The 13,132-nt window shown below is 42.2% G+C and overlaps 1 protein-coding gene across 6 annotated transcripts in view; it reads right to left on the bottom strand.

The window, feature by feature from the left end:
- Positions 1–12,057, bottom strand: part of STKLD1 (serine/threonine kinase like domain containing 1) — a 28,314-nt gene extending 16,257 nt beyond the window's left edge. For 3 of the 6 annotated variants that reach the window (XM_036749624.1, XM_036749628.1, XM_036749629.1), the window contains exons 1-5: positions 11,919–12,057; positions 9,805–9,909; positions 9,233–9,303; positions 7,579–7,694; positions 4,550–4,668 (exon numbers count right to left, since the gene is read on the bottom strand). In XM_036749624.1, coding sequence (XP_036605519.1) covers positions 4,550–4,668; positions 7,579–7,694; positions 9,233–9,303; positions 9,805–9,882 — 384 coding nt within the window. In that variant the 5' untranslated portion in view covers positions 9,883–9,909; positions 11,919–12,057. Of the gene's footprint in view, positions 1–4,549; positions 4,669–7,578; positions 7,695–9,232; positions 9,431–9,804; positions 9,910–11,918 lie in introns of those variants that run through there. The other 3 variants (XM_036749626.1, XM_036749627.1, XM_036749625.1) reach the window with 3 other exon arrangements.
- Positions 12,058–13,132: the final 1,075 nt, after the last annotated feature.

Below are 13,132 nucleotides of genomic sequence, written 5' to 3'. Positions count from 1 at the left end.
TACCCTGTGATCTAGTAATACCACTACTAGGTCTGGATCCCCAAAGAGATAAAACACAAAAAGGAAAAGGACCTATGCATGCTGAGTGAGAGGAGCAGAACCAGGAGAACATTGTATACATCCACAGACATATTGATTCTGTGATGACTAACTTTGATAGACTTGGCTCTTCTCAGCAATACAAGGTTCAAAGATGACTCCAAAGGACTCGTGTCAGAGGGAGCTATCTACATCCAGAGAAAGAACTATGGAGTCTGAATGCAGATTGAGGCAAACTGCTCTCCTTTTTTTTTTTTCTTCTTTTTTGGTTTTGTTTCTTCTCTCTCATGATTCATTCCATTGGTCATAATTCTTCTCTATAACTTGACTATTGTGTAAATAAGTCTAATACGAAGGTTTATGTAGAATCAATATCGGACTGCATGCCATCTCGGGGGGAATGGGGAGGGGAGGAAAGGGAAGAAAATTTGAAACTCAAGAACATGTAGAACTAAGTGTTGTAAACTAAAAATAAAAAATCTAGTTAAAAAAAGAAAAGGACCTTTGTGTACAAAAATATTTATAGCAGCTCTTTTCTCAGGGCAACGCTTTAGAAATTGAGGGGATGTCCATCAAATGAAGAATGGCTGAACAAATTGTGGCATGTAATTATGATGGAATACTATTGTACTATAAGAAATAATGAGCAGGATGCTCTCAGAAAAACCTGGAAAGACTTACATGGACTACTGATGCAAAGTGAAATGTACTGCGTGCAAAGGTACAGCAATATCGTAAGATGATTAGCTTAGATATTCTCAGCAATCCAAGACAACTCTGAAGGACTTATGATGAAAAATGCTATCCATTCCCAGAAAAAGAATTGACAGTGTCTGAATACAGATTGAAGCATAATTTTATTTTTCTTGAGTTTTTTATCTATGTTTCCTTTCACAACATGACTATTATGGAAATGTTTTGCATGACTACACATGTATAGCCTATATCAAATCATTTGCCTTCTCAATGTGGCGGGGGTGGGGGGACGAGCAGGAAGGGAGAGAATTTGGAACTCAAAGTTTTAACAACGAATGTCAAAAAATTGTTTTTACATGTAATTGGGGAAAAATAAAATACTTAATTAAAATAAATAAATATATTTAAAAAACTTTCTTTAACCCTGTCATCATAGCCAAATACCTAAAGAAAAAAGTTGTCTCCACTCATACCCTTTCTCACCTCTTCCTCCTTTCTTAACCCCTTGCAGACTGTTTTCTGACTTTTTCATCATTAGACTGACACTGTTCTTGCCAAGGTAACCAATGACCTCTTTACTGGTAAATGCAACAGCCTTTTCTTAGGTTTCTTTCTTGACAGTGCTGTAGTGTTGAACATCTCCTTCTAGAGATTCTCTTTTCCCTGAGTTTCTGTGACACTGTTCTGTCACAGTTCTCTTCCTTCCTGTCTGGCTAATCTTTTGCAGTCTCCTTTAGCCCTAGAATCTCCTGTTTTATCTCTCTGCTCTCAGTGGGTGTGTCTGCCTAGCATCTCTAGGCTGATTATTCCTAAATATAGCCAACTAGGAAGCTCTAGTTCTGTGTCTCCAACTGCTACCTAGACATTTGCACCTAGACGTCCCATAAACAATTCAAACTCAACATATCCCAAAGCAAAATTATTATCTTTCCCCCTAAAGTTATCCTTCCTGCTAATCTTCCCATATGTAATAAGGGTACCACCATTTTTTCCAGTCACCCAAGTTCACAATGCAGGAATCACCCTTTTCTCTTTACTCTTACCCCCTCCAAATCCAATCAGTTGCCAAGTCTTGTCAATTTTTTCCTCCACAGCATCTGCCCCCTTCTCTCTACTCACACCATAACCACCTTCAGGCCCTCATCACATCTTGCCTGGACAATTGCAGCAGGCTTCCTATGTTGGCAATCAAAATGGGCTCTTAGCACTTAATTCAACCAAGTACCGTTGAAGAGTTTGGCCTTTATTTCCTTGATTAAATTAGGAGCTCTTGATGACCTCCTTGCCACAAGGGAAAGCCTAGTTTACATGGGTTTGAGTGACATGTTTGTGACATCAGAGGCTTTAAGTCTCATTTTTGGTCACATGGGTGAGTCGAATGTGTGACTCACCCATGACCCTGAAACAGATATAAAACCTGGGGTTGGCTTTCTTTTTTCGGAGCTCTGAGCTGCAGCAGTAGTGACGCATGACTCTGAGCCAGCCGTTGTCAAGCTCCCTGGCTGAACTCAGATGTTGGTAACTATGAATTGTATTTGGTCTGTTTATAAATGTATGTTTGTAATTTGTTTGTATTTGCTCCAAAGGTCAGGGTGCTGGCTTTTTGCCCTGAATGGTATTTGTATGCTAGACTAAAGTAAGATTGTTAACCCTTTAATGTTGCTTTCCTTAGTAAAGCAGATCAAAAGAACCTGGGCTTGCAGCGTTCTGTGAGCTGGTTCTTGTTGGTTTTTCACCCCCGCAGCAGCTGCTAGCCGGATTGTTGAAACACCTCCTAATTGCCTTTCCTGAGTCCAGCCTCTTCCCTCTCCAATCCATCCTCCATACACCTACCAAATTACTATTCCTAAAGCACAAGACTGGACCGTTACTCCCTTGCTCAAAGAGTTACTGTAGCTCTTTATTACTTCTAAGGCGAAAAATAAACTCCTCTGTTCAACATTTAATGTCCTTCAGAATTTGTTTCCAACTTATCTTTTAAGACCAACCACACATTGCTCCCTTTTGTACATAGTTTCTATTACAACCAAACTGGCAAACATATTGTTCCAGTACATGCCATTCTGTATTCAAACTCTGTGCTTCTGCACAGGCTGCTGCCATCTCTGGCATGTTTTTCTTATTCACCTCCATTTCTTGGAGTCCTTAGCTCCTTTCTAGTCTTAGCACCAAGTATTGCTTCCCTCAAAGGGTGTCCTGTGATTCTACTAGTCTTTATTGAGTCGTTTCAATTGTGTCCAACTCTTTGTGACCCTATTTGGGATTTTCTTGGCAAAGGCACTGGAGTGGTTTGCCATTTCCTTCTCCAGCTCATTTTACAGATGAGGAAACTGAGGCAAATTGAGTTCAGTGACCTGCCCAGGGTCACACAGCTTGTCAGTGTCTGAGGCCACGTTTGAACTCAGAGAGATATCTTCTGGACACTAGGCCTGGACTCTAACCACTGAACTACCCAGCTGCCCAATCTACTAGTCTTAGTACTCTTTAGCACTCTATAATCAATCACTTGTATTTATTTTGGATACATTCTTTATTTCCTTATCTGAGAGCAGAAAATCCCGGAGGGCAAGGACTGACTCAGTTTTGTCTCTTTGTTCCCAGAGTCTAGGTAATTAAGTGCTTAATAAGTGCTTGCTGATTGGTCTGTTGATTTAAGGCTACAATGATGGTGAAAGGCTTTGCCTTATGTGGATTAGATGAAACAACTAGGAATATTTAAACTTGAGAAAAGAAGACTTAGGGGACAAGAGATGTCATATAAAAGGAGGGATTGGGGGCACCTAGGTGGTGCAGTGGATAGAGCACTGTCCCCGACCTCAAACACTTCCTAGCCATGTGACCCTGGGCAAGTCACTTAACCTCAATTGCCTCAAAAAGGGGGGGGGGCAGAGGAGAGATTAGATTTGTTTGCTTCTCTGTAGAGGGTGGATTTAGGAGCATTGTGTGGAAGTTACTAAGAGGCAGGTTTAGACTGTAAGGAAAAATGTCCTAACAACTGGAGATGTGACATTGGTAGTTAGAAACAGCAGGTTCCCCTTCACTGGAGATATTCAGGCACAAGCTAGATGGCTCCTTGTCCAGGGATGTTGTTAGGCAGATTCTTGTTCAGGTATAGTTTGCATCAGATGACCCCTGGGGTCCTCCCAACTCTAAGATTCTGTGTGATGACACGTACACATATTATACAGGATGTACCAAAAGTCTTGGTGGAGTTTTAAGCTTAATGTCTTTAAATGTTTTATTATCATGAGCCTTAATAGCTTAAAAGTTTCACTAAGGCTTTTGGGGCTCCCTGTGTACCAGAAGGCAGTCTATGGTGAATACTATGAAAAGTATGAATACAGTGGCAAAGGAGACCAAAGCAGGAAAAGGAATACTTCCTGCTGAGGGACTCTAGGAAAGCTTGTTGGAGAAGGCAGCATTTGGGATGGCCCTTGAATGATGGATGGGATCTTGCCAGGCAGAAACAACAGAGGGGTGAAAGATGAAAGGGTGATGGGTAGCATGCACATGGGATACAAAGGTTGGGAGGGGAGGCATCCAGGAAGCCTGGATAGGATCCTCTCAGTATGGCAAATGGGACAGGAGGAAACTTTTTGGGGGAGGAAAGGGAGAAATGAATGGCTCAGTTCTTAAAGCCCACAGGACAAGGGTTTGCCCACAGTCTATTCCTTCAGTTAAAGCATGAGAAGGGATGGGACAAGTGGTGCTTGGTGAAGCCCCAGGACAGCTATTCTGCTCACCAACTGCTTTTGTCCATCCAGTGGAAGACCTTAAATGTTAAGAAGAGGAAAGGGCTTGCTGGGGGACTCACGTTCGTATAAGAACAATTGGCCATGTCCAGGATAATGCAGCCAAGAGACCAGATGTCTGATTTAGGGCTGAATACAAATTCAAGAGCTTCAGGAGCCATCCAGGACTTGAAGAATGGGTCTGTTGGAAGCAAGTTTGGGAAAACAGGTTTAGTTCTGGTGGCCCATCTTGGCATAGAGAATTAAGCTCCTGAATCAGCCTTGGAACTGATCTAGTCTACTGGCAACCCCCCACACCAGAAACGCCCAAGGAGAGGACTCCCAGCCTACATCATACTTGTCTCTAGGGAGAAGGCTGGGGTGGGGCTAGGTGGATGGACAACAGCACTGCCACTCTGAGACAGATAAAGTCTAACTAGCCTAGGATACTCCCCATGACAGAGGCACTGGAGATCATCCAATCATAGAAAGGCAGAGCTAGAAGGTATCTTAGAAATTATCCAGTCAAATCTGATCATTAGAACACTGATGAACTTGGATATATATTGTAAAAGGACAAAACCAGCCTCCCTGGTGTTACTTTCAATGTCAAAGGTTAGAGACATCTCCCAGACATTCCACTTCCTTTACTAACCAGTTAAAGACACTATGAAAAGAGGATAGTATTCTGTCGCTTACGAGTCACATGACTCTGGGCTAGTCAATTTACAACTCCAGACTAGTTTCCGCATCTGTAAGAGATAATAATCCCAGCCCTTCATACTTCATTTATTATTACTAAGTTCTAGATCATATAATGGAGGTGAAAGTGCTTTGGACATGGGAAGGTGCTATGCCAATATGAAGGATTGTTGTTGTCGCTGTTACAAATGCAGGGTCACACATTAGTGAGCGTTCCATGAAAATGTGTTCGTTGACTGAGTGAATTAAATGTAAGGTATTTAGTGTTATTCCTTCCATGTATTTACTAGCTATTGCGCGGTTCTGCCACAAACCAGCCTTACGTCCTTGCACATCTAAGTCTCTTCCCTTTCCTGGATCACAGTTTTCCCATCTGTAAAATGGGAGAGTTGGGCCAGCTAGATGCACTCTGAGCACCCTTCCAACTATGGATCCTAGAATTCCAGAAACACTTTCAGCAGTGGCAGCAGTCTCATTGCTTTCTACTGACTCTCTTTATTCAACAGGGCTCCATTAGTGAAGCCTTGTTTGAGGTGAGATATCCCTTATATAAATCTTGTGGGCTCATTAAGGGATATATAATCAGAGCCTCTTTAAGCTGGGAAGGAAATAATTTGTTGTTCAAACACCTTGGGAACAGGGATTAGGTCACTTTTGTTCTTGTATCCTCAGGTTCCAACACAGTACTCAGCACATGTGCTCAATGATTCACTGATTGGTATTCTAATTAAGACTAACCTAAAGCACCAGTCCTGAAGTCAGGAGACCTGAGTTCAAATCTGCCCTTGGACACTTGACACACTAGCTGTGTGACCTTAGGCTAGTCACTCAACCCCAATTGCCCTACCTTCCTCCCCCTCTCCAAAAAAAAAAAAGACTAACCTAAAATGATTGAATTCAAGCTTCAAACCCTGCTGGCCCACTTCTCAGCCTTTCCCCCTTTATCATCTAGGCTGTTCTTCCTTAGAATATCTCCAGACCTGTGATGTTTCCCTGAAGCAGGTTACCCAGAACTACGTTTGTTGTGGCGCCTTCCTCTAAAAGGGGTATCTAGGTGGTGCAGTGGATAGGATGCCAGACCTGGAGTCAGGAAGACTCTTCCTCATGAGTTCAAATCTGGCCTCAGACACTTACTAGCTGTGTGACCCTGGGCAATTCACTTAACCTTGTTTGACTCAATTTCCTCAACTGTTAAAATGAGCTGGAGAAGGAAATGGCAAATCCCAATATCTTTGCCAAGAAAACCTGAAAAGGGTCAGGAAGAGTCAACATGACTAAAAAAAAAAGGACTAAACAACAGCTTTTCTGAAAGGTTAGGAATAAGGGGCCAAAAGAGGTTGCTTGAATAATCTCATTTGAAAGGAATGGTGAATTCTTTCTCTTAGAGAATCATTAGATCTAGAACTGGAAAGGACCTCAGAGGCCATTCAGCCTAATCTCCCTATTTTATAGATTAATCAATAAATAAACATTTATAGAGTGCCTACTATATGCTAGGCACTATGCCAAGCTCTGGGGATACAAAAAGAGGCCAAAGACAGTCCCTGCCCTCAAGGAGCTTACAGTCTAATGGGGAAGACAACATGCAAATAAACATATACAAAGCAAGCTATGTACAGTATAAATAGAAAATAATTAAGAGGAAAAGCACTGAAATTAATGGGTTAATTAAGGCTTCCTGTATAAGGAGGAATTTTAGGTGAGACTTAAAGGAAACAAGGGACATCAATAAACAGAGTGGAGGAGGAAGAACGTTCCAGGAACAAGGGACAGACCGAGAAAATACCCAGAACAGAAAATACCCAGAGATGCAGTGTGTTGTTCATGGAACAGCCATGAGAGATGTGACAATGGCCTGAACAGTATGTGTTGAGTAGTAAAATGTAAAAGGACCAGAAAGGTGGGAGGGATTAGGTTATGAAGGGCTTTGAAACCGAGCCCAGAAGGGCTCATAGGTAATAAGAAGCAGAACTAGGATTGGAGGCCTGGCCTTTTAACTCCAAATCCACGACTATTTTTTCTACATCATGCTGCCTCTGAATTTTTGTAATGTTGATGTTGTAATGTATGCATGTGCAATATTTGATCAGTTGTCATATCTTTTTGTTCTTTTTGTTGTGGTTAAGGTTGTGTTCTTAAACCAGACATGCCTAGTGTCCTAGAAGCTTCATTTATTGACTCAACAAACTAGGCATCTACCATGTGCCTAAAGCCTTGCCCCATGATGGGCTGTGCACACTTTGGCTTTGCCAACTCTCGGGAATTTGGAGAAGGCAATGGAACTAAGGGCTACTTTAGTTTGCCAAAACCCAGTCTGATTCCATTTTGAGCAATAGCAGAGAAGACTCCAGCAGCTCTTGAAAATGCTGAATGTTGCTTCACAAAGCCACTGGAGGCCAGATCAAACTACCTTCCAGGGCTCTGATCTTCCACTTGGCCTCATCAAGCATCAGAGTTTCGGCACTCAGGTCCTCCAGCATGCAGTAGCTTTCATCTATCATGATGATGTTGGATGGTTTGATGTTCCTGAAATAAAAACAAGGCCACTATTGCTTCAAACTGGTTCTGGGTGCAGAAACAAAGCAGCAGCAGCAGCAGCAGCCGCATAGCTCACCAGTCCCTACTCCTGCACCTTGACCCTCAAACTGGATACTCATATCCCCTTCTCCTTAAAATCCCATGAAGCTGATAGTATTTATTGAAGACAGAAGCCCTCTCTGCCATATAACTCACATATTTTTCTATTCTTATAAAATTTAGGCTCCCAAAAGGTAGTTCATGGCACAGTAGATAGAACACTAAGCATGGAGTAAGGAAGTCCTGAGTTCAGATAGTTTTAGATGTTTACTAACTGTATGACTCTGAATAAATCACTTAACTTCTCTGTTTGCCTCAATTTCTTGAACTGTAAAGTGGGGATAGTAATAGCACCTGCTTCCCAGGGTTATTGTGAGGATCAAATGAAAGTATATTTGTAAAAACTCTCAATACAGTGTCTAGGGCAGCTAGGTGGCTGCATGGGCAGAGCATCAGGCCTGAAGTTAAGGAGATTCATCTTCCTAAGTTCAAATCCAGCCTCAGACACTTACTAAGCTGTGTGACCCTGTTTACCTCAATTTCCTCATCTGTAAAATTATCTAGAAAAGGAAATGGCAAATCACTCCTGTGTCTTTGCTCAGAAAACCGCAAATGGGGTCAGGAAGAGTCAGACCCAAGTGAAACGACGAAACAACCGTGCCTATCACGTAATAGGTGCTATATACATGCTCATTCCATTCCCTTCCCCTTCTGAGGCTTTTGAGCTGAAAGGGACCTCAGCAGTCATCTGCCCTTACCTCTTCATTTTACAGAAAGAATTAGTTGAGGTCCAGAGGAATAAAGTAACTTACCCAAGGATGAAAAATATCAGAATTAGGAATATTTAAAAAGCTCATCTCTAAATACTGGCTGCTCTAAACCTCAAATTACATACTTCCTCACCAAACAGAGAGCAAAGATTACAAACAGGGCTTAATCTCGTTCCCTCGGATTCTTGTTATCTGGCATGTTGTACTTTAGAATGGCCCACACCTGTCTGTTCACTTTTACACAGGAGTAAGAAAAGAGTCCAGTGGCAAAGGTCACATGACATTTTTACCTTTCCGCCTATTTCCCAGACCTTCTTTGCTGTTCAGTCCTTTTTCCACTGAAGCATATTAATTACCAACAATAGTGCTCTGCTCCTCTATTCTGGCCCAAATAATCATGGAATTGATCCAGCCTCCCTGCCTCTTTCAGACTCTGGCTGTTCTCCCAACCTGTCTTACATTACATACTACAGAAGTAAGAAGAAGCTCATGCCATTGGAAAGAGCTGATCTAGGGAATCTAAAGACCTGTGTTCAAGATACTGACTAGCTGTGCAAGCCAGGGCAATCCCCTGCCGTTTCTGGGGATAATAATAGTTTAACTACCTGCCTTATAGGCTCGTTGTAAGGAAAGTAAACATTAAAAGGCTCTACAAATGGGAATTATTATTTAGTAAGAAAGGAGCCACCTACAAAAAAGTCTAGAATTCCTAGTTACCTGTGAATCACATTCATCTGATGCAGGTACTCCACGGCATCCAATACCTGTCCCAGGAATTTTTCCATTATCTGAGAAAGAATCCATAGAATCACAGAGCTATAAGAACCTTGAGAGAGGTCTTCTGTCTTTCTTCAGGCAGGCAAATGTCTAAACCAGCTAGGAGAGGCAGCTGTCTCATTTCTCCATGGGACATATCTGAGGATTGACAAGGGCTAATAAAAAAAAATAGAAGAACCAAAACCAGCTACTCCCTTTTCTGTAATGAATTCTTAGTATCTGTGTGACCAGGCAAATGAATGTAGCTCAAAGGATTCAAAGGGTGTGAGGACTACTCAGGACATCGGTGCAATTGGCCAACAGAAGCAGGATGGTATGGGTGCTGCCCGTTTTACAAATGGACATGGTTTGATTTAATCAATGGCAGAGAGGGGCCACACTCTTCCAAGCTTGATACCCCTACCCCACACAGGGTTCTCGTTTCCCTCATTATAGCTTATAGGCCAAGTGAGAAGGAAGGCAAGGGGTTCCAGTGAGCCTCCTTTAGAACTAGCTTCTCTAGAGGGTTTTACCATAAGGTCCATTTTCTTCTTCAGGTCTCTATGTGCCGCAATCAAATCACCTAAGCTTCCTCTCTTTGAGTACCTCATCACCAGGCAAAGAAACACAGATGAAATCTGCATGAGAGAGTATCCCTAGTTAATACCAGTCTTGCCATAATACCTAGCATTTAGGATACAGCTTATATTTATAATGGGTGTGATCACAGAATGTCAGAACTGGAAGAGATGGTAGAACATAGACTGCTAGAGATAGAAGGAATCTTTGCAACTATTTTGTTTAGCTGATCACTGATCTAGAGATGGAAGAAGGAACCTCAGAGGCCATCTAAGCCAACCTATCGTTTGAAATTGGCCTAGAGAGGTTGTGACTTGTTCAAAGTCATACAGGTGGTAAGTGTCTAAGGTAGGATTTGAACTGAGGTCATACGACTCCAGGACTGTTTCCGTTGTATCACTCAGTCCCTCAAGATCCCCGGTAGAACTCCAAAATTCATTTAGTAAGCCATTTGCTGCCACCATGCATCCCTTTTTCCCATAATTCATTCTCCCAGGCTTGCTAGGATTCCCAGTAGGAAATAAATTAGTCAACTGATCAAGGAGCATTTATTTTAAAACTCAGTTAGCAATGAAGCCTCTTTCCCTGTCTGCTCAGGGATTTTACTGCCATATTTCTATGTCCATCAGCATTTACCTTTCTTTGGTCTTCATCACTGGTAAGCAGTGGACAGAGGAGCTGAGCCAACTTTGGGGGAAACCAAAAACAAGCTCCTCCTCACAAAAATAAGAGCTCCTTGATTTAGTCCATTGGTCCTCAAACTTTTCCACAGTGGTAGAACCTTTCAAGCTAAACAAAACTTTGGCAAGACCTTTGTAGTAAAATCCTCTCATTATTTTTAATGACTATTAGTAATCAACGTAAGGATCATTCAAAATGACAATAACAAATGTGGGGTGTTTCAGGGTGCATTGCCGCACAGTTGGAGAAATACTTATCCTGTCCAACCCCTTCACCCAGAAAGAAGAAATGACTTAGAGTAGGGGCAGAGCAGAGAAGAGAGTGGCAGAATTGGGACTTGAACCCATGTTTTCTGACTTCCAGTCTGGTGCTCTTCCCCAAAACACCCTTCTGCTCCTCGGTACAACCTAAAAAATTAACCAGCGAGTTGCTGATCATCTGTCCAAACTTAGATGGGAAATATCTTGTTAAAGCTCGTTTTCAATGAGAGGCACAGAGGGGCTTCCATGTGAAAAGGGGGTTAGATCAGGGAAAAGCTAACATTCGATTCAGGGTAGTCAGAAAGATCCAAGTTTACATCCAGTTTCAGGCACTTACTAGTTGCATGACCCTGAACAAGTCACTTGAACTGCCTTGGTTTCCTCAACTATAAAGTGAAGGTAATAAGAGCACCTATTTCCCAGGGTTGCTGTGAGGACTAAATGAGATAATATTTGTAAAGACCTTAGCACAACGCTTGGCTCATAGTAGGTGTTATATAAATGCTCATTCCATCATCAAATTTAAGATACACTCAAAAAACAAACAGTACGTATGTGTAAAGGAAGGTAAAGGTTTTCGATACAATTGCCTTTTCTGTTCTCTGCATTTTAAAATGCATGAGATTTTCACGGTTCTTAATTTCATAATAAAAAAATTTAAGTTAGCATGAAGTAAAAGCAGAAAAGATTTAGAACCATTTTCTCAATGCTGGCAACTAGGAGTGGGCTTCTATAGTTTTGCTTCTGTCAAGGTGGAAAAAATCTCGGATGTCAAACGCTAGAAAATGCCACCTCAGCTAAGTCTAGTCAATTAGTCAGTCAGCAGACTATGTGTCAGACTAAGAGCTAAGGGCTGGGAACTTAAATACTAGTGGAAAGACGGCCCCTGCCCTCAAGGAGCTTAAATTCTAATGGGGAAAGCCAACACATAAAAGAAAGTGGTAAAGGAGGGAGTGTGTAGTTGGACTAGAGGGCTACCCGTGGAAGAGAAGAAAAGTCCAGAAAGACAATGAAGCTATGGCTGGTCTGATTGTTCTACTTAAATGAGGAGCCATCCTGAGAAGCCTGGTTTACCGCTCCTCTCTTTCAAAACTAGCCACAAAGCCCACTTCCTCCCAGAAACCTACCTTGACTCACTAGGGTGGAGCCAGAGCTCTTCACTGTTTATCTGGATTAAGAGGTCTTTATTAAATATCCTTTTAAGGACATCCAGAGCCGGGCAATGTCCCTCCACTCTTGGAGCTCAGGACAACTAAACCTGACAGAGCGCCCTCAGCCAACCCTCTAACTGCTCTGTTGCCCTTCCCCCCTCCTCAATTCAGTATATGGTAAAGATCAAAGTTTAAGATGGGAAGACCAAAGTCCCAGAATATTTTGCTCTGGCCCTGGTTGGTTTCCATGCCCCAGGAAGTGCACTTTGCATTGGATTTGTTTGGTCCACACAGTCCATTAAATATTAAATCAGTCAGGCAAAAGGTCCAGGACTTTGACCCTTGGGGATGCTTAGGGAACTGGCTTGCCCTTACCTCACTGTTCCAGGTGATAAAGAGTTCTTTGTAGGTTGAGATGTGCAAGTGCTTAAGTTTCAGCAATGGCATCATCTATGGGGGAGGAAGCAGAAAGAGAATCTAAAAGTGGTTACTCAGCATTCCTTACTAGTATCCTGACCAAAAGTGAAACAAATAAATTCTAGACCTTCCCTGCTACACCTCCCCCCTGCCCTCAAGTCATTTGCTAAACTGGCAACTATGTGTATAAGGGACAGAGATAGTCAGAAAGAGTCAGAGATAAAGATATTAAGAAAAAGAAAGAGAGGCACAGGGAGAAGAGAGAGGGGGGGATTTAAATATAAAGACTGGAGAGAAAAAGGGAGACAGAGATAGACAGGAAAAGGAAATGAAGATTCAGAAGGGCACTTTAGAAATCCAGTCTCTCTGGCTTATGAACCTTTGACCTGCACCCAGATGACCTATACATAAGAAGGGATGCCAAGAAAGGTTTGAACTGAAGCTCCTGCCTCCAAAACCGGCGGGGGAGAGCTGCCCTTTGTTTTCCTAGCTTCTCTTACAAAGACATATTGAGAGTTAACAGATTGCTCACGTCTTGGGGTACCTATCCTTCCCTCCCCCAATGGAGTCTTAATCTCCATTAATTGGGAATCACAGTATTTAGAGTAAGATGGGCAGTGGTCTTTTTCCTCTTTCCATAGCAGACCACCAGAATATGGCATCCATTTTTGCATGCCACATTGTAAAAAAGACATTGACAAACTCAAGGTAGATAACCATGGACGGTGAGGAGACTAGAGCCCATGCACTATGTGGATCATTTGAAAGCGCTG

This window comes from Trichosurus vulpecula, chromosome 3 (genome assembly GCF_011100635.1).
Source record: "Trichosurus vulpecula isolate mTriVul1 chromosome 3, mTriVul1.pri, whole genome shotgun sequence".
Lineage (NCBI taxonomy): Eukaryota > Metazoa > Chordata > Mammalia > Diprotodontia > Phalangeridae > Trichosurus > Trichosurus vulpecula.
Note: the sequence above shows the minus strand (reverse complement) of the source record. Positions and strands in the feature narration are given on the sequence as shown.